This window comes from Rhinolophus hipposideros, assembly GCF_964194185.1.
Source record: "Rhinolophus hipposideros genome assembly, chromosome: 6".
Taxonomy (NCBI): Eukaryota; Metazoa; Chordata; class Mammalia; order Chiroptera; family Rhinolophidae; genus Rhinolophus; species Rhinolophus hipposideros.
Genome location: NC_138052.1, coordinates 54022457 through 54043018, shown reverse-complemented (window position 1 = coordinate 54043018; position 20562 = coordinate 54022457). Strand labels below are relative to the sequence as shown.

General features: G+C 36.0%; 1 protein-coding gene across 2 annotated transcripts in view; it reads left to right on the top strand.

Moving 5' to 3' along the window:
- Nucleotides 1-20562, top strand: part of CCDC141 (coiled-coil domain containing 141) — a 167179-nt gene that overhangs the window by 42380 nt on the left and 104237 nt on the right. For both annotated transcript variants that reach the window (XM_081051212.1, XM_081051211.1), the window contains exons 3-5: nt 1305-1496; nt 5047-5155; nt 12656-12909. In XM_081051212.1, the coding sequence (XP_080907338.1) occupies nt 1305-1496; nt 5047-5155; nt 12656-12909 (555 nt within the window). The remainder of the gene's footprint in view (nt 1-1304; nt 1497-5046; nt 5156-12655; nt 12910-20562) is intronic.

The window sequence follows — 20562 nt, the reverse complement described above, 5'->3', positions numbered from 1 at the left end:
ATCTCTTGTCTTTATTTTCAAAAATTATGCCATTTTAATTAAGGGATGACGCTATCACACATAAGTTAGTTGATTTTTTTTTTTTTTTACTTAATCTGAGAATGTCTTGTAGTTGAAAAAGTTAACTCAGTCACCTTTTTGGTGTTAATTGATATTTGATCATATTTCTATCATTATATTTTGGTTTTTTGTGTGTGTCCTGATAAATGTGCTATTTTTCGTTTTATTTGTTGTATTTTGCTCTATATCATTTCAGTCCCCTTTTCTGATGATATTTTGGAACTCATTCATATTAATACTTTTAGCTTATTATATTTTTTTTAAGTTGTGCCTTTATTTTTGTGCCAACTTAAACAATGAAATAGAATCTATGGGATCCTCCTCCTATCCCTAAATCAGACAATTATGTAACCACATGTTCTCCTTAATCTCCCATATTTTGTTCAGTTTATAATGTTGGTTACAGATATTCTTATTCTTTACATTGTGAGTATTCTCTTAATAATGTTTATATTACGCTTCACAAGCATATTAACAATAACAATTATGTAGAATAAACAGTAAGTTTTACTGGGTTGATTTCTAACAATTTTTTTTCTTTTTTTTATTAAATTTATTGGGGTGACAATTGTTAGTAAATTTACATAGATTTCAGGTGTACAATTCTGTATTACATCGTCTATAAATCCCATTGTGTGTTCACCACCCAGAGTCAGTTCTCCTTCCATCACCATATATTTGATCTCCTTTACCCTCATCACCCACCCCCCACCCCCTTACCCTCTGGTAACCACTAAATTATTGTCTGTGTCTATGAGTTTTTGTTTCTCATTTGTTTGTCTTGTTCTTTTTGGTTTATATACCACATATCAGTAAAATCATAGGGCAATTTTTTTTCTTGATTACTCTCTCCTGGATGTGTTCAAATTAATTTGTGTTTTTTTTTCTTTGAAATGTGAGGTTAACACAAAATTGTATATTGTAACACAACATACAATATCCTGTACCCCTCAGAATGCAGATGTGTACCTTTGATATATCTCTAGTGTTAGCACAATATCTATTTAAATGTGAATGCCTTTAACCTGGCCATGCTTCCTAGTTTACCACAATCTCCACTGCTCCCTCCTTCTTCTTGATCTGCCTGCCTACATAGCAGTTTGTGTTTATAAACTCTCTTCTAGTCTTTTCTAGAGCACGCACAACTTCACATATTCAAGTGTTTGAAATGTGATCCTGTGTTCTTACACTGAGTGACACTGTGCCTTATGCCTTTTTGTTTGTCTGTTTTTCCTTGGACTTAGGCTTTGGAAGATCGGGTATGGGAACTCTTGCAGGAAGCAGACAAGACAGCTGAAGAGAACAAGGATCAGAGTCAAGTCTATGATGCTATGGCTAATACCCTGGGCGAAGCATGGGCAGCCCTGGTCTCCATGCTTGAAAGAAGACGAGAGCTCCTCAGGTTGACCTCTGAATTTTTTGAAAGTGCCTTGGAGGTTTGTGTTAAAAAACTTCTCCCTTCTCCACATCAGAGTAAATGAATAGCACTCCTGAAAATGTTTTATTTCCACAAACAGATATTGCAGTTGGTTCAAAAAATGGCAGAATAACCACAATATATACAATACATTTTAATTTTGATTGCAAAAAAACCTAAAATTGTTAATATGTTAAATGTAGGCCTTCAAACAAAAACTAAGTACAGCACATTAAAATTAAATAAAATAATAAGTCAACATGGAAACTCTTATTCATAATTCATTATGATATATTTTCTTCTGTAGAAGATAGTAATATAATTACTAAATCAAACAATTAGCCCTGATTTTAGGATTACTAGGAAATGTCGGTCTACAGTGTTCTTATTGACTAAAAGTTGTTGACTAAAACTTCCATTGCTTATGAAGAGACAATTGCAGAATATTCCATAGAATAGCATCTTGTAAGCATAGTGTTTTATAAAGCACATTCCTAAGGCATATGTTTGAGTTTCTATAGTTTGAACTCATGAAAATAAGGAAAGGAAAAAGTTCTGGGCCTAAGAAGGTCATTTCCCCCGATGATTTTTCTTAAATTCCGTAATTTTTTTGAGGTTCCCAATTTCAAACTGTGAGACTCAAAGAACATTATCAAAAGAGGTGTTTTATAGTTGGTATAAGACAGTTATTGGAAATTTCACTTTTAACTTCTCTGTCAAATGGCAGTACATTCATTTTGATGTGAAAGCCCTGCTTCATCATGATAAAGCACTAGCTTTGAAAAATGTGACATTTCCAAACGGAAAATTCAGGGCTTAAATTCAAAATAATGAAGGAAAGGAAACTGGTAATAGAACATAAGAATTCGGGTAGACAATCTCCTGCATCGTGAACTCGTTTAAAAATAAAAAGGAGCAAAAACTTTAGTGTAACTTTTAGGTTTGCTTTCCACAATTTGAACACTGAAGCCCAACTCACACTTCATTTTACAGATTATCTTGGGAAAAAGTTGTCCATACAGTGTTTTCTTTTCTGAAAAGAAGAAAATCAGATGAAATATACCTACAGAGGTCAAATTAGATACATCTGATTCCATCTTAGTAAGTATAGGTGTCAGCTGCCCTTGAAATTCAGCTAATTTGAGCACAGGAAATGATCTTTTTTCAAACATTAGGCTCAACATTTGTTTCTCACTGTGTAGTAGCGTTAGTGCTAGCTGATTTTCTCTATGATGAGAAATTACGTCCAGATACTACACGAAGTAAAGGGAAGTACTAAGTCAACCTATAATTCAACCCAGGACTCTGATTCTTAGTGAAATGACTAATTGTTTCTTGCTTTATTCTGTTTCCAGTTTTGTGGACCACTTCACACTTAGCTGAAGGCAAACTCCTACATGATCTTCCATGCCCCTTATAGATGCCAAAGACATTTTTATTAGTGATTTAGAGAAAAAAAAAACAGATGAGGGTGAAAATAAGAATAGAGTTTTTTAAAAAATATCCCTCGTCACCATCTACCCTGTACAAGCTACAGAAAGGAATGTAGTAAAAAGAAAGCATCCATAAAAGTTAACAGTTCCTTAGGGGAGCTTTTTCTGAGCAAAACTGTTTATCGGTTTATTATTTTTAAAATTTCAAATAAGTTGAAATATAGATATACAGAGACTCCAAAACTTTTTGTAATGTTCTACAGGGAAAAAAACAAATCACCTACAGAGTTTTATTTTTTTTCTTTGTCTTTGAAGGTTTTGCTCATTAAAGAATGTCTTTAAAATCACTTATTAGAAATGAAATGAATTAGACATGTAAATTATGTGTGGATAGGATTCTTGTATTGAACTATGTGCATGCAGGTGTTCTTTAGAAATACCAAATGACATCTTATTGCATGGTTGATAATGATTATAGGATGGCTTGTGGCTCCTAAGACTTAACCATCAACAAGGTTTTTCTCTTCTCAAACATTGTACTTCTGTCTAGAAACATTGTCCTGAAGTGACAATGGTGGGTGTCCATCAGTTTGTTCTATTAGGATGGTGGAGGCCTTCTCTGTATTTCCAATGGAGACATGCTCATCAGGCTTTCCCATCATTTCTGGTGTTTAGAACAGGATCTTATATGACTATTGTACTAATCATAACACAGTAGATCTTATTAATCAGCTAGTTATAAAAATATTAAAAATCACTAAATTCAAAGATAACAGTTTTGAAAAACCTTGAAAAAGAAGACAAGCACTATGGTAGCTTTTGTCTTTCTCACTGAATATTTGTCTTCATGAGTTTATTCTATACTTAAATTCAAAGGTGAACACGTTAATTACAATGTTCTTATAAACTATAATATTATTTTTTAATCTTAGTGTTACCGTGTTTCCCCAGAAATAAGACCTAGCTAGACAATCAGCTGTAACGCATCTTTTGGAGCAAAAATTAATATAAGACCCCATCTTGTCCAGCAAAGTCTTATTTTGGGGGAAACACGGTAAAATAAACCAACTATTTGTCTACTGCTATGGATGTCCAGTATTAGCATAACCAAGCATGGTTTGCCCTTTTCTAAAATTTGTTTCTAAGATTGTTTCCCTGAAAGTTTTAACATCGCTTCAGTTATCTCCCCTTTGTACTTTCTCCATGCAGAAACACAAGAGAGGGCCGTATATTCTTGACCACTTAGGGTGTCAAATTGCTATTCCTTTTTTCCTTGAAGTAGAGGAGAAAATTTCCATTTTTCATTCTTGCTGCAGCAAATCTCATTTTATTTATGTAAATAATACATAAAATTATTGATAAAATTTAAACAAAATTACAAGTTATAGATTTAAAATCTAAACTTTTACCTCCCTTTACCCAAGTCTAACCCCATTCCTTCTCATAAATGTAACCTTTTGGTGTGTATCTTCTCAGACCACTTTCTGTGCAAATACATATATTTGTTTTGTATAAGAAATGGGATTAGACATTGCTTCTTGGCCTTTCGGCTAAGATCAAGTGTAGAAATGGGCTTAGACTATGCATTATTCTGAAACTTACATTTTTCAGTTGTAGGTCTAATCATAGAGGAAAAAAATTATATTTCAATCTTCTCTCTAAATGGGTTCTGAAGTTAAATGTAATTATAATTATGTAGGTCACTGGTTAGCTGAACTTCTGTTGGTTTCTCCTAGCAAACTTTCTGGTAATTCTTTGACACACTGCCTTAGAATGTTAAAAGTGGCTGTATTCATTACATAGGACACAAAAATTTTAGTTGAAAATTTTAAGACATTTGAACAGTAAACAAGTTGGTTTATTTCAGCATACATAACATATTTCCAGATATGAAAAAATGCAAAAGAATAATAAGAAAGCTCTTACATCGGCACTTTGTAAGTTGACTGCATGCAAACACATACCCTCACACAAACACCCTAAGCCAGCACATGCTCACACAAACACATGCATCCTCAAAAAAAACACACAAACACATACAGTGAGGCATTAATTCTTGAAAAACAATGGCAAATAACTAAAAGTGGCACGCTGAGTTTTATTCTTTCAATTGTCTTTCCCGTGTTTCTGTTGTAGTTTGCCATTAAAATAGATGAAGCTGAAGATTTCCTCCAGAACACTCAGGAGTTTGAGAGTGCCGAGTCCTTAAAATCACTTCTTCAGCTTCATGAACATCATACCAAAGGCAAGAAATATATCTATTCCTCACATAAATTTTTAAAGCTTTTAAAAGGTATTATTGTGAAAAGGTTTGTGTATGACAGTGTATTTTTTATATGTTTATGTAGGCTTCAGCTCATTCTAAGAAAGGTTAAAGAAAGCTCTTTTTCTGGTCATCTTCTGCAAGAAAGAAGTAGCTATGAATGGTTCTAAGGAAATGGTAGAGAAACAGCTTCTAAGAGATTATAACAGCTCTGGGAGTTATTCAATCTGCTGGATTTTTAATTTCTGAGGCCGGGGCATTTCCGCCATGCCCATCCGTGTAGCCTCAGCACCTATGCTGGCACATAGTAGATCCTCAAGAGTATTTTTTGTTCGAATAAATGGTTTTAATTCAGTGAATGTTCCTTCTCGGGATCAGTAAATGAAGGTCAGCCTTTAAATAAAAGCTTTAGGTAAGGAAAATCTCTCTTTCACTATTTCAGTTTTTTAAAAAAAGCAGTAGTGAACTTTTTCCAGATAGAAAAATTTAATAAAAGCAGTATAGATAAAGATTTTCAACTCCCTATGAACAACTATAAAGAGAGTCCAATTGTTAACCAACAATTTGTATTCTTGGCCTTTTCCACCAGAATCTGGAATGGGCAGAACTGTAGTGGAAAGGCATGTGTGGAGGGGTAGCTATTTACCTTAATCTTGTTCTGTGGAATCAGGTTAGATAAACAGAGAGGAACAACACTCCTTCCTAATTCATTCTCTAATTATTACTGCCAAGTAGAACTGGGGTGAGTGGATGGTTTCTTGAACTCAAGTGTCGCTCAGTTCGAACTCAGGGTCTAGCTCTCCCAATCAGATCATGCTGGACATGGGCTGGAGGTGTCTTTAAAGCCACAAATAGATTTTGTATCTATATCACCCTCCAAACGACCCTACATAAAAGATCATTGCTTTTCCGAAACTCAAAGGTTAAAGGACTCAATCTTTTCTGTGTAAATTTTTATGAGATCCTACCACATATATATTATGCATTTAATTTTAACTGATTATTGTTCTAGAGGACCTCTCCCTAACCGGGATTATAAACAGCATCAGAAATATCAGCATTAAAGCAGCAGCCTGCTTATTTTTGTACAGCAGCAGCAATCTCGCTGGGTCCAAAGAGGGTGAACAGAAACACTGAAATTTTTCTTAGGATACTGGAAAGTGAATTGAGTCCAAAGTCACTGAGATGGATTCTGTGGTCACAATTCCATCTTTCTCCAACCAACATGATCATCACATAGCTAGTTTACCTCCAGAAATCTGACAATGACTGATGCTTTGTTGATAAGATTCAGTACTGAGGCAATTATCAAAGGAAAGCATTTTACAGAGGGGCTGTGGAAGTAGGGATTTCTCCATAGTACTTGGGGATGGAAGTAGAGGGGAGAAGTAGCCTTAGTGCGATTTTGTTGTTGTTTCTCTTGACTCCTCCAGAGTTACTAGGATCTGTGGCATAGGGAGCCAGTTTACTTGGGCCATGTGCTGCTTTATTTGGAAGCCTTAGGCTGCAGTGCCCTGGCATTCAGCTGACAGTGAGACCAATATCTGACATTCACAGGTCCACCAGGCCTCCTCTTAATCTGAAGAGATGGATAAAAATGCTAGCCGAAGATAGGAAAAATCATTTATTTTTGTTATCACAAAAAGTTCTTCCATCTCGATGGCAGGTTTATTGTGACATTTTTGTGTTCTATGTGACACTTGAAGCACAGGGATTACAGGGACTCTCATCAGGGTGTTTGGCTCCCAATTCATCTTCCTCATGGTGGCCTTGTTTCCATAAAATGAGAGTTGATGAAATTTATTATTCAATTCAGTGGGATTCAGATTAGCTGACTTGAAACGCATATTCAAGGACAAAATTCTGATTTTCAGGTAAGGACATCAATCTGTGTTAGTCTGTTCAATCTGCTATAACATAATATCGCAGACTGGGTGGTATAATCTGAAATAAAGAGCAGAAGTTTATATCTCACAGTTCTGGATGCCAGAAATCTGAGATCAGGGTGCCAGCATGGTTGGGTGAGGGTCCTCTTCTGGGTCACAGATTTCTCATTGTCTCCTCACGTGGTAGAAAGGGCTAGGGAGGGCTGTGAGGTCGCTTTTGTAAGGACACTAATCCCATTCATGAGGGCTCCACCTTCATGACCTGATCACCTTCCTAATATCATCACGTAGAGCATTAGGATTTCAACATATGAATTTTAGGGGGGGGGGTCAAAACATTCAGACCACAGCAATCTCTATTAACTTCAGATTTAAGGAAATAAAATACATCTATAACTTATTTATTTTATAACTGGAAGTTTGTACATCTTAATCCCCTTCATCTATTTCTGCCACCCCACCCCCACTCGTAACCACCAGTTTGTTTCCCGTATCTATGTGGTTGTTTCTGTTTTGTTTGTTCGGTTGGTTTTGTTTTTCAGACAAATACTGTAAGATTTCCATCTTACAGTATTTGTCTTTCTCTGTCTGACTTATTTCACTTTACATAATCCTGTCTAGGTCCATCTGTATTGTCACAAATGGCAAGACTTTATACTTTTTATTGGCTGAATAACATTCCATTGTGTATACACCACACCTTCTTTGTCCATTCATCTATTGATGGACATTTAGGATGTTTCCACATCTTAGCTATTGCAAATGTACAGCATAGAGAATTTAGTCAATAATATTGTAGTAACTTTGTAGGGTGACAGATGGTAACTAGACTTATTATGGTGATCATTTCATAATGTATATAAATATCATATCACTATGATGTACCTGAAAATAATAGGATATTATTTGCCAATTATACTTCAATTAAAAAACTACATGTAGGGGGTGGCCGGTTAGCTCATTTGGTTAGAGCACGATGCTCTTGACAACCAGGTGGCCTGTTTGATCCCCACAGGGACCACTGTGAGCTGCGCCCTCCATGACTAAATTGAAACAACTACTTGACTTGGAGCTGATGGGTCCTGGAAAAACACACTTAAATAAATAAAAGTTTTTTTTAAAAAACTACATCTATAAGTACAGCTAGCAATTCTAGTATGTTCTGAGATGTTCCGTGAGTAGCACAAAATGCCAATGTTAGGATGGCAAAGGTTAATAATGTAACTGGAAAAACTATAATCAGACTTATCCCTAATATTCACTATGTTCCAATTAGCTTCATCTATGCTTTTTCCTTATTCAGTAATGCTAAGGCTGTGTTGTATTTAAGAAACTTACTCAGTAACATAGCGGAGGTCAGAACCAGGATGAATGGATTAAAGTTTCTGCCCTCTGGAATGATACAGAATAAGTTTGTTCCATTCTCCACATAACAATCCTTCAGATAGTTGAAGACTAATATGTCCTCTCCAGTCTTCTCTCCTGTGGATGAAACAAGCCTAATTAAAATGTTTTCCAGAAAACATAATTTCAAGACTACTTACTTACCAGCCTGGTTGCCCTCAATTCAACAACACATATTTTTTGAACCTATGCCTGGGAGAAACTCAGAGTCATGTGGGAGAGGGGGAAAGGCCCTTGTCCTCAGGAATCCTATGATTTGGAGAAGCACCCTCCAGTTTTCCAGTGGCCTTTTAAAATAAACATAATACCTAAGAAGCTCCCTTGCAGGACCAACCATATTATTACTTCCTTGGTCTTAGATATATATAACATCTTAAAATATATATAAAATCTTAAACACAGCTTAGGTATAGATTTATTGGAGTCCATTATACTATTCTCTCTACTTTTGTGTATATTTGAAAATACCCACTGAATGAGTTTCAGAAACACCGTTCCACTAAGGAACATTTATAACATGGGAAAATGTATTAGAAGGAAATATTAGCCAGTACCTTAATGCCAAGCCTGCAACCTTGAAACTTTTTAGAAAATACTCATTTGGAAAGGTACATCCCTCATTTATCCATTTTAAATTTGTTATTTATACTTAATAAGTATGGCAAATGTATAGGTATTAATATAAAGTATACGTTTAGATATAATAACCAAAGCAAGTAAACAACAAAAATTTATTAAATATCTACTAGGCTCATATCACAAGGTATATGTCAGTAAGTATGGTTTTTATATAATAAGTACAGTTTTGTATATGCAAAAAATACAATCTTTAAAAGAAATGCACTATAGAGATTTTGATATATCTAAATCATTTTACCCTTGAGAAACTGCACATTACTTTGTATAATCAACTGATGGGATATTTAGCTAGGAAAACATAAACAGTAAAAAAGTAAGACATAAGAACTGAAAAAGGAAACTGAGGGGACAATTTATCCTTTTTTAGAACCATTGTAGTTGCAGTAACAAACTGATTTTAGCCTGTACATTTCACAACTTCACTTTGACTCCACAGGCTGCATGCCTGGTAGTAATGTTAGTGGTTACACTATCTTGGAAGACATTGAAACAGAAAACCAGAAAAAGATGGGAAATGGACATTTTGGCTAATTATATGTATTTTGTAGGGACCAGAACAGGTTGGCCTGTTCCACTGGCAGTCTGCAATAACTGAACACCTGAAGATGTGCTTCCCTCTCTCATTTGAAAAGTCGTGTGTAAGAGCTAGTTATGGAAAGGAAGAAAAGATATGTGAGGAAACTCTGCCATCTGCCCATACTGCCCGTGTGGGTGTGAGTGTGTATGTGTGTAAGTGTGTAACTGTTCACAATATCATAAGTTGAAAGTAAAGGATATAGATAGATAAGTAGATAGATAGATTTATATATTTAATATGTATTATATATACTTATTTGTAAATTTATATATATTTATAATATATATATTAACTACATTAAATATATATACTTATATATATTTAATATATATTATATATGTATTTATTCTTCTAAATATGTCTATGTATTCCTATATTCTAAATATATATTCTTATTAGATATTTATATTTATGGAGAATTAGTCATAGTGATTATTACATTAAGGTACACAAATTAAAGCTCTTCAATTTGATTGTCAGGGCTTTCTATAACTTGTCTTCACCTTGTTTCTGCAATTGTTTCTTTCACTTCCATGTAAGAACTTGTTCTAGGAAGATAGGCCTTTTTTCTGCCCCTGCCCTTTCCCATCTTGTTTACGTTCACTTCCGTTTCTTCGTTTAAGATATTTACTCTAATTTTAATATTCTCCCTGAATGATCTCATCCTCTGTCCTTGTTCAAGAGTGTGGTTGTTTTTGTTGTTTGTTTCTTGCATTGTTGACTTCCAAACGAATTGCTCAGCGCACATAATCGTACCTTTCTCACTCTGTGCAGATAATACCATTTTAATACCTTATTAGACAGATCTAGGTCATGTGGCATAAACACTTCAAAGTCTTTCTTTTTCATCTCAGAATGTCTCTTTACAATATCTTCACTTATCCCATTTACTCTTCCAGCTCTCCAGTTGTCAGTTAGGAGACAACTGGCACAACTTCCACAACCTGATGCTAAATGTCAGAATGCTCGAGTGCCACAGTATAGTGGGTATGGCTTAGCCCATTTCTAGTAGTGTGATGTTTAGTAAGGTACTTCCTCTCTGGATGTTCCTCATGTTCTCATCCTAAATAAAAAGCAGAATATTCAACCCTGCTAACATTCTCTCTCTTTTTTTTTCTTCTAAGAACAAATGTCTCAAAGATTATTCTGTCTTCTTGATTTCACTTCATCACTACCTTCCGACTTCTCAGCTTGGTAACTTGACTTTTGTTTCCACCACTTATCCATCACAAAACCCCAAATCTTTTCAATGTCTTTATATATATATACATATACATATATACGTATATATGTATATATATGACTGCTGACCTCTGCCATCTACAGTTCTCCTAATTCCCCCCACCCTTTTAATGCATTTAATCTCATTTATGCATTTTACAAAAATTTCTGAACATGTTACCTGTGCCAGTCACTCTGCTGAGTGCTGGGGATACAGTCATGGTCCCTGCCTGTCTTCATATTACACTGGAGCCGGGTGAAAAGACAGACATTAATTCACTATCCCAACACAGAAATGTAAAACTATAGTCATGGTAAGAACTGTGAGTGAGGAACAGTATGCTATGAGAACACTTACTAGGAGGCTTTGATCCAGTTCGATTTGTCCTTTGAGGAATTGGCCATTGACTGAGACCTGAAGCATAAATAGAATTAAGGTGGAGAAGGAAGGGGTTGAGGAGAATGGTGTCTCTGGCAGAGAACACAGTGAAAATTCTGGGACACGAGGGAGTATAGCATGTGTGAGGTATTTAAAGAATATAGGGATGAAGGGTAGAGAGATTGAAACAATCTGAAAGGGAAGACAGAGACCAGACCATGCCAGACCTGAAACCACGTTAAGGAGTCTCTTCTAATTCTAAGTCAATGGGAAGTCATTGTTGCAAGTGTGTGTGTATGTGACATAGTAGATTTAGAAAAGATCTCTCTGGCTAATATATGGAGAATGGATGAATGTATTAGAGAGGGGATGCAATTAAGAGGTGATGATACAAGTTTAGGCACAGATGATTCTTTCTGTAGTGGGGGTGGAGAAAAGTAGACAGATGCAGGAGATAGAGGGTGAAATTGATAGGTCTTGTTAATGGTGGGATTAGGGAGAGGGATATGTCATGGATGACTCCTGGGTTTCTGGCTTACCAAGAGTGGAAAGTTTTCCAGCTGCTCCTCCAAATAATCCCCAAGTGTGGTTGTTTCTCAAATGCTGTTCTCAACTCCTCCTTTCATACTCTCTCCCTTGGTGATCCTTCAATTTTCATGCTTCAACTCCCATTTTTATAAGATGTCCAGAGGGCACAAACTGGTAGCCCATTTAGCAGAGAGACATGTTTTGTTCATCCTTCAGTATTTTTTAACTGAAAAACACAAATTACAAATATTAAAAAAATAAAAATCAGAAGCTTTCATATAAAATCTATATTTATAATTATTTTAAAAATCAAAAGCACCATCAACAATAAACCCATATTCTCTCATGTCAACAGTTGGTCAGAATTGGGTGATAACTGATCCTGTTAGACAGAGCACGCATTTTCCATCTGGAAGTAGGCCCTGGCGTCTGAGCCCCTGGCTACCACTCATTGTGTGTTTTTTTGGCCACCACAGTACTTAGTCTTTAAAGCTCAAATTTAGTCAATCACCTCAGAACACAGAATGCTCCAAGGAGAGAGGGTACCTTAGGAGAATCACACTATAACCAACAGGACCAGTGCTCAAATCCCACAGTCTGTTTACTCTCTACACTGAGTTACGCTGTCACTGTACTTCAGCATCCTATCATTTGGCAGCTAGCACTATAGCAATTGTTAGATTAAAGCATCTGACCAATTGTCTTGTAGGCATTTTGTATTTGACCATTTGAATTTCTTAGTTTAGTGTAGAGGTTGTTTATATTTTAAGTTATATGAAGAGTCAAAATGTTACTATTAAAAGCTTTCTCATATCACTAGTCTTCTTTTCTTCCTAATTTTCTTCTAGAACTCTTAGAACGATCTCTGGCCCTTTTAAACAAAAGTCAACAACTCACTGACTTCATAGAAAAATTCAAGTGTGACGGACCTAACGTAAATCCCGAGTTGGTCCAGGGAGCTCATAACAGCTGCCTGAAGATCGACAGTCTTCTGGAACTTCTACAAGACAGGAGACGGCAACTAGACAGGTACCTGAAGCAACAGCGACAGGAATTGAGTCAAGTTCTGCAGATATGTCAGTGGGACCAACAAGAAAATCAGGTAACCCAAAGGGGCAGTGATGATGTCCTGACCTCAGCTAATGAAGTTTGATTATTATGTGTACTAGCTGTTTCCTGGGATAGGTGTCATGGTCATATTCTTTCGTCTTTGGTTCAAACTACCTAAGCAAGTAACACACACACACACAAAAAAAAAAAAAAAAGATTTTTATTCCTCTCTCATTACTATATTGATTTTATAAATGGGAGAATTACCCATGAACAGTTTTGAAAATGACTGTGTGCTGTTGTTGGATCCTCTTTCTCACTGCCTTCTGGTCACTACTTTTAGGCACATTTCTTTGGAATTCTGAAATATTAACTGCAGTTTTCTTGAAAGTTGGAGAGGCATGATGGTGCTGAATTGTGCTAGACTGCTGCTAATGTCCGTGAAAAAGTCTATGAGCACAAACTAGAGATAATGTTCTTAGAACAGTAGTCTGATGCCAACGAAGAAATATGGCCTATGGCTGGATGCTCAGTGGTTAGAGGCCTTTGGGGTGGGAGGTTCATGAGTTTGCAGGCTTATTAGAGCTCATTACCCAGACTGCAGGCACAGCTCTGATGAGCTGTAATGCATGAGCCATGCATTCCTTCTGTCCCAATCCCTTGGAGGCACGAGTGGGAAGAACTCTCTTTACAAAACCCCAAATCAAATAGGTGGGATATTTACTACAATATTTCTAACTGCCCCTATCTCATGCTTAAATCTATTCAGATTAAGTGGAGGGAATTTTCAGAGAGAAATGATGTGGAATGTCTCCTGGTGGATGCATAGAAAAGGGTTCTCTTCACATGTTTTATATTATCGCTCTGACCCAAGCTGGAGACACAGACATGCAGCTGGGAGCAAATGTGAGTCCAGGAGAAACTGGTTCTTACTTCAAGCTGGAAAAAGGAGGGCTTAAATGATGATCAACCTTTCAACTAGTATTACTGAGTACTTACTACCGTGTTTCCCCCAAAATAAGACCTAGCCTGGCCATCAGCTCTAATGCGTCTTTTGGAGCAAAAATTAACATAAGACCCGGTCTTATTTTACTATAACATAAGACTGGGTTTTATATAATATAGTATAATACCAATTCTTATATCAATGTGCAGGTTTTGGTGTGGATGTAAGTTTTTAATTCATTTGGGTAAATACCAAGGAACACAACTGCTGGACCATATGTGGTAAGAGTATGTTCATAAGAAACCGCCAAACTGTCTTCCAAAGTGTCTGTGCCATTTTGCATTCCCACCAGCAATGCGAGAGAGTCCTGTTGCTCCACATCTTCTCTGGCATTTGGTGGTGTTGGTGTCTTGGAATTCGGCCATTCTGATTGGTGTGCAGTGATATCTCATTGTTGTTTTAATGAACCTGTTTTAAGTTGGCAATAATAACACCTAACCCACAGAGTTGGTGTCAGGATTAAATGAAATAACATGTGTAAAGCATGTAGCACAATGCCTATCATTTTAAAAGGTACTTAATGAATATTAGTTTCCTCATCATCCCATTCCTTAGTTAAGCCTTATAACTGATAAATTCTTTCTCATCTAGCCCATATTATTTTCTCTGGGTTTAGTGTTGCAGTTGTTACAAATGTTGAGGTCTCTTCCTACTGTTTAGTTGTCAGAGACTGCTATAAATATATTATGGCTTTAAGAATGCACATTCACGGTTAAAAGAACTCGGCTTTCACTTAGTTCTAACAGCCTTGAGCCAAAATCAATTTAATAATAATACTAATACTAATACTAATACTAATAATAATGGTAAATATTAATTTTTAATAAAACTGTTCAGTAAATAAACTAATCATTTCTTTAAATATAAAATTTAAGCTCTTAATCTTAAAATACCCCATATTACATTTTATCTTGTTAACACCAGTGACAGCAGCTGGAGTCATTAATAAGCTACTGTTACTGTGTGTTTGTAAGAGCACAGATCCTGGGGTGAGACTGTTAGCTGGGTTCAAATCCTGACTCTACCACTTACCAGCTGAGTATCTGGCAGTTAACTTCCCTGAGGCTCAGTTTTCTGTAAAATGTCGATCCTTACTTGGTGTACTTTCCTCAAGGTGTTAAGATTATCAATCAAGTGAGGTATTCTATATCAGCTGCTTAGAATGTTACCTGGTACATAGTAACCACTATAGTATTATTAGCAATTTTTGTCATCATGTCTGAAAAGGACAGTGAAGGTCCAACACATCGCATACTCCCCCACTCACCCCTCCTGCCACCATATTCAAGTCAAGACTCGTCCTGCAGTGAAGGCTAATTTATTGTATATTTTGAGTTCATAACATGTGATTAAATAAAAGTCACTTTTGTAATCTTAGCCATACTTGTTCAATGGGCACTCAATTAATAGTTCAGAACAAAAAGATAGTTGTATTTTTTTATTCTGCTTGTGACTTAATAATGCCCATTTGTTTAAAATGTACATGGACCACTATCCATACAGATCATTGCCATCAGCATTTGGCATACTGTCACCTTCTAGACTTCTATGCAAGCATGAGCAATCACAGGCGCACACACACACGTTTATTAAAGAAAGAGCTAAATAAGCAAACAACAGCTGATGGAATTAACCTATGCATATTATATTGTTACCTGATTTTTATTAAATTGAACAAATCATAGACATATTATTGTGCCAAAAGCACAATGGGTCATTTTAATGGGTATGTAATATTTCACCATTTGAATGTAGCACAATTTAAACAATATCTTATTGATGAGGAAGTAGAGTCTCTTCAGTTTCTCAATCTTAGAGATAATTATTAATGCTTATTATGTTGATAATAATGTGAAAAAAGAAATATTTAAAAACTATGTACCTACAAGCATAATTATCTTATCTAAGTTTTTAAGTTTTTCTGAATGATCTATTTTAAAATTTTATTGATGACATAGCAGGAGAGACACCAAATTGGGTGTGACTCTGTTAGAAATTTGGATTCTATGATTGTCAATTTCCTAGATGATCTACCTGATAATCCAGATCATTGTGGAACCATGAGTTGATACAAAGGCACATATTTCATTGGAGGGCAAATATTATTTTAAAGGGAACGTAGGAGCTATGAAACCTTACATTAATAAAATACTAGTTTTGTCAATCATTTAAGCACTTAAGAAAAAAGGAAAACTAAGTGGAGAATTAGAGCAAAGATTACTGATGAATAATAATGTGATTGTCTGAATATCTGATGCATCGTCTCTCATAAGGGCCATTTAAAAGATGCATTTAGTGCTTCTCTGTTTCTAAGTTCTTATAGCCTAATGCTTTTGAACTATAATAGTTCAGCTAATTCTACATTGGGGGAAAAATTAGTGACCAGAATGATGGCAACTTAAGGTTTACATCAGTCACAAGAAAACAAATGAAAACCACATATTTTTCTATCTTAATTTGAGATGTGATAGTCTGATAAACATAATTATAGCATGTTCTTCTGTATTATTGTTATTCAGATGTAAAAATGTGTACTTGTTTTACATTTAAAAATGAGCAGCTGACCATTTTTTCCAACTCCAGTAGCACCTTAGTTTCTTCATTAATGAAAATCAGAAGCAGCTTGGAGTATTTTGTGCATAATTAATTATCTTGGCAAGAAGATTTATGAATGTAATTTTTCTCAATTGCTCCAATCAGGCATAAGTGAGACAAACAGATAAATTAAAACTAAGTTATTCATGGTCTCTTTGTACAAGACAATGTCAAGGACATTGAGGAGTAGTAAGACATAAGAGCATCAGATAATCTCTTCTTACTACTCAGATCACATAGACATATCTTTGTGGGGGGAAGGGGTAATAGAATTCACATTTGGAAGGTTTTATAATTTGAATACCAGCTATATCATAATCATATGACCAGGTGTAATCATGTTTCTTGTTAATAGGCCATTAAAATGTCAGAGATGACACATATAAGAACAGCTTCAAGGCACAATCTTGTACCTGGTGAGCAGCTATAAAACTCTGCATGCCCACACAGGCATGTGTGTATATGTGTACATGCACACATGCACATGTATCCTCCTTTATATGATGATATTTCTAAGTAGGATTTAGAACTTGAATGGTAGCCCAGCTTAAGTTAATATGAAATAACATACAAGTGTTTAGCTTAGTGGCTAAACATACCATAGTAAGAGTTTTAAAAAAAATATTTCTTTGAATGTCGCTTTCTAACATTGGCTGGCATAAGGACAAAATAAGGGTTGAATTATCTTGTTGATACTGGTATTTAATAGTTTGGCCCAGTAACAGACATACATGACTTTCCAACCACAAAATTTTAATCACAATTTTGTGATTAAAACCGGATCACAAAGTTTCATTTAGCACATAGGCTGTCTCTAGAATTCACTCTAAGACATACCAGAGTAAATGCATGGTGTATTAAAGGTATTTGTAGGAAAAGCATGTGATTTTGAAAGCAATAGGAACCCCTCCTAATTTTAATGTGTGCTATCCACTATTGCTTTCAGTGACACTGTATATCAAAGATCATAAAAGAGGGAGTCGGGTGCAGATGGTGTGGATATCAGTCCTAGCTTTTCTGTAAACTGGAGATAATAACAGTAGCTATCTATAGATTTGTTGTGACAATAGATAACACTGTGTATGTAAAACTGCACGGAGCACAGCTTGGCATATGGTTAAGTGATCAGTAAATGTGCAGATGTTCACCGTATCACTCCATATGTTGGTGGTCACTTGTTGAGCTTTACTGGATTATCACCAGCACATGAAATCTTACATATTGGCTAGATCCTACACCAATTCTCTAAATCACTAGATAATCTTAGCTTTCTAAAATGTTATGATGTGGGGGGTAAATAAATGCCATTTCATGGCTTGACATACAGCTGAGTTTATTAAAAAAATGTTCACTTTATCTGTAAGATAAAGTTAAAAATCTATTTCTTCTCCCTAACTTTCTCTACCCTTACGCTATTTCTTTAGCTCATTTATACTTATTATAGTTGATTATATTTTCCTTAAGCTTAGTTTGTCACTTATATGTACAGTACTGTTCAACTGGACTGATGGCTTAATAGCACTTTAATTGGGCATGATTATTAAGCCCCCAAATCAGTTGGTAAGAAGATTGGGGAACACACGCCATAACTAAGTGACATTCTCAGCAGTGATAGGACTGAGGACAAAGCTATTCGATCTGTGTGCTCTCTGCATCACGCTGACCCTCACACCCTTCCATTGTATGACAAAGTCGGTAAAGCTCCTCTAGAATCTGCTAAGGCCTGGGGCTGCCTATGTATCTCCTTTCTCCACCCTGAGCTCTTCTCTTTCCCTGCCCCTGGAGCTGGCGATTGTTGGCTTTCCTTTTCTCCTCAGTATTACTAAGACCCAAACTGCCTAGGGGTAGGGACTCATTCTCTCCTCTACTCCCATTTTCACAGTCCAGGAAGACAAGCAAAGAGGCCCTATTAATTGCAGTGCTTTTTGTATGGAGACTCATAAGCCAAAAAAATAAATGGTACTTTGAAAGGATAAAAACATCCTTTAAAATTTAGCAGTTACTTATCCTGTCAATATGATGGTTTCTGACTCTCATTTTTTCCAACAACCAGGATTTAGGCCAAATCTTCAATATGAACTCCATCAGGCTGCATGACCTAGGAATTGGGATGGTAATATGAAAACGTCAAACTTTGGTAGCCCTGTAATCTCAATCTCTGTCTCTCTGTCTCTGTCTCTCTCTCTCTCTCTCACACACACACACACACACAGTGAATATAATTGGCTCCAGATCACTTAGGGTAAATCCCTAAGTTACGTTGGGAAAACTATGCCTTAGATAACTTTAGCAGAGAGGCACATTGCCAATGGTCTCTGTTTCTTTTCTTGAAAAAAAGACTTTTTTCCACAGCTGGGAGGATTTCCCCCAAGGAGTCAGAGGTAACGCTAGAAGTAAAATTTAGGTCCAGAGACATCCACTATATTGATTTTATTCATTGGACTAAACAGCCTGCCGCTATTAAGTAGTTGGAAGGAAAGAGGCTACCTAAGTACAAACGAGCTGAGAAACAATCTTGGGAAGGGAAGTCCTCAGTGCCATTTTTCTTGTAATGTAAGTGTTGGAAGAAAAATTATATGTTAACACAAGTCAGAATAATTAAATACGTAAAATTATGATTCCAGACAGGAAGACAGATTATCAGTGAAGCTGTTTATAAAGTAACAAATTTTACCTCATGACAAACCACATCTATCAGCTTTCCTATTACCCATCAACAGAGAATACTAAGATTCGGTAATTTGTTGAGGGATACTAATACCTTCCATTTGATTTTAGTAATTCATGGAAGTCTTCCAAATTCCACAAAAGAAAATTGTGAAGATTGTCTGCCTGGACTATCTGGGATGGCGTCCAAATAATAACGAGCCAATAATTAGATTGGTCTCAGAATGCATCTAAAAAAATAAATAAATAAACAAATAAACAATCCACATTTTGGCAATAATTTTTCTTTCCTCCTGCTTCCAAGTGCTCAGGTATAAACATCAGTGACATGGCTTTAGTGCCTCTTCTCCTAATGTATGTTATCACCAAATGAAGCAAATGAATATTTAAAGTCTAACTATTGCCTAGTTAAATACACAGCATATTTGACTGGCCTACCAAATGCAAAATAATGACAACTGCCTTCCCTACAGTAAAAAAAGAAAAAAGAAAAAAGAAAAACAAAATAAAAATACCATATGGGAGCTAAAATAGTTGTTAAAATACTAGCAGGCTTTCAAAATCAAAGTAAAGAGAACTGTTGCCTATAGCCATCAATTATAGCTGAAAACACCTCTGTATATCTGTGCATTTTTGGTTATTGGAAGAGAGACTCACAAAAAGTCTTGGGTTAAAGATGATAAATAACTGATACCTTTTCCCCCATAATCAGGTGTTCCCTAAGTTATGTTGGGGTTTTTTAGGTTTTGTTTTTTTTTTCTTTTGTCTCTAATAGTAACTGGTTATTCAGCAAGAACTGGTCTGCACATGGCAAAGAAAATGAAACTAACTTGAAAAGATTTTCATCTTCCCTTAAGCATTTCTGTTAAGATGGTTTGAATTGCTTATTGTTATCTCGCCTCCTCCAACACAGTTTTAAAGATTATAAACTAAGATCTGATCTGAGATTGTAGAGCACATTGTAGAAAAAGGGACCATGGTGGTTTACGGCATCTGATGCATGCTTTGGTTTACAGCAGGAGTTTACCTTCTTGGCACCTGAGTTGTTTATCTTCAGAGAGCATTTTCTCTGTGTTTCATGTGGTCCCCAAGGTTTAGTTCCGTCTTTGGCACAAATCATTTAGTAACTAGAATTCTCAGATTGTGCTTGCTGTCGCCTCTGCCCACAGCCAGCCTCTGAGGCCCTTCTGACAGGCCCGGCCTGCACAGCCGTTCCCCTCTCTCATGCAGTATGTCCCCCGAGCCCCCGTGGTTGTACACAGGACGTACTTCCATGTTAGGGTTAGATCCTGTAACTATAGTGTTGCATTTTGGTTTGTATCAGAGGAACATTCGCAAACATAGGCTAATAAGATCCATTCATTTCTCTTCTCTGGAACCCTTTGGTTCTGCATGAATTCTGACTATGGCATTTCTGCTTCCAACTGTGGGACTTTT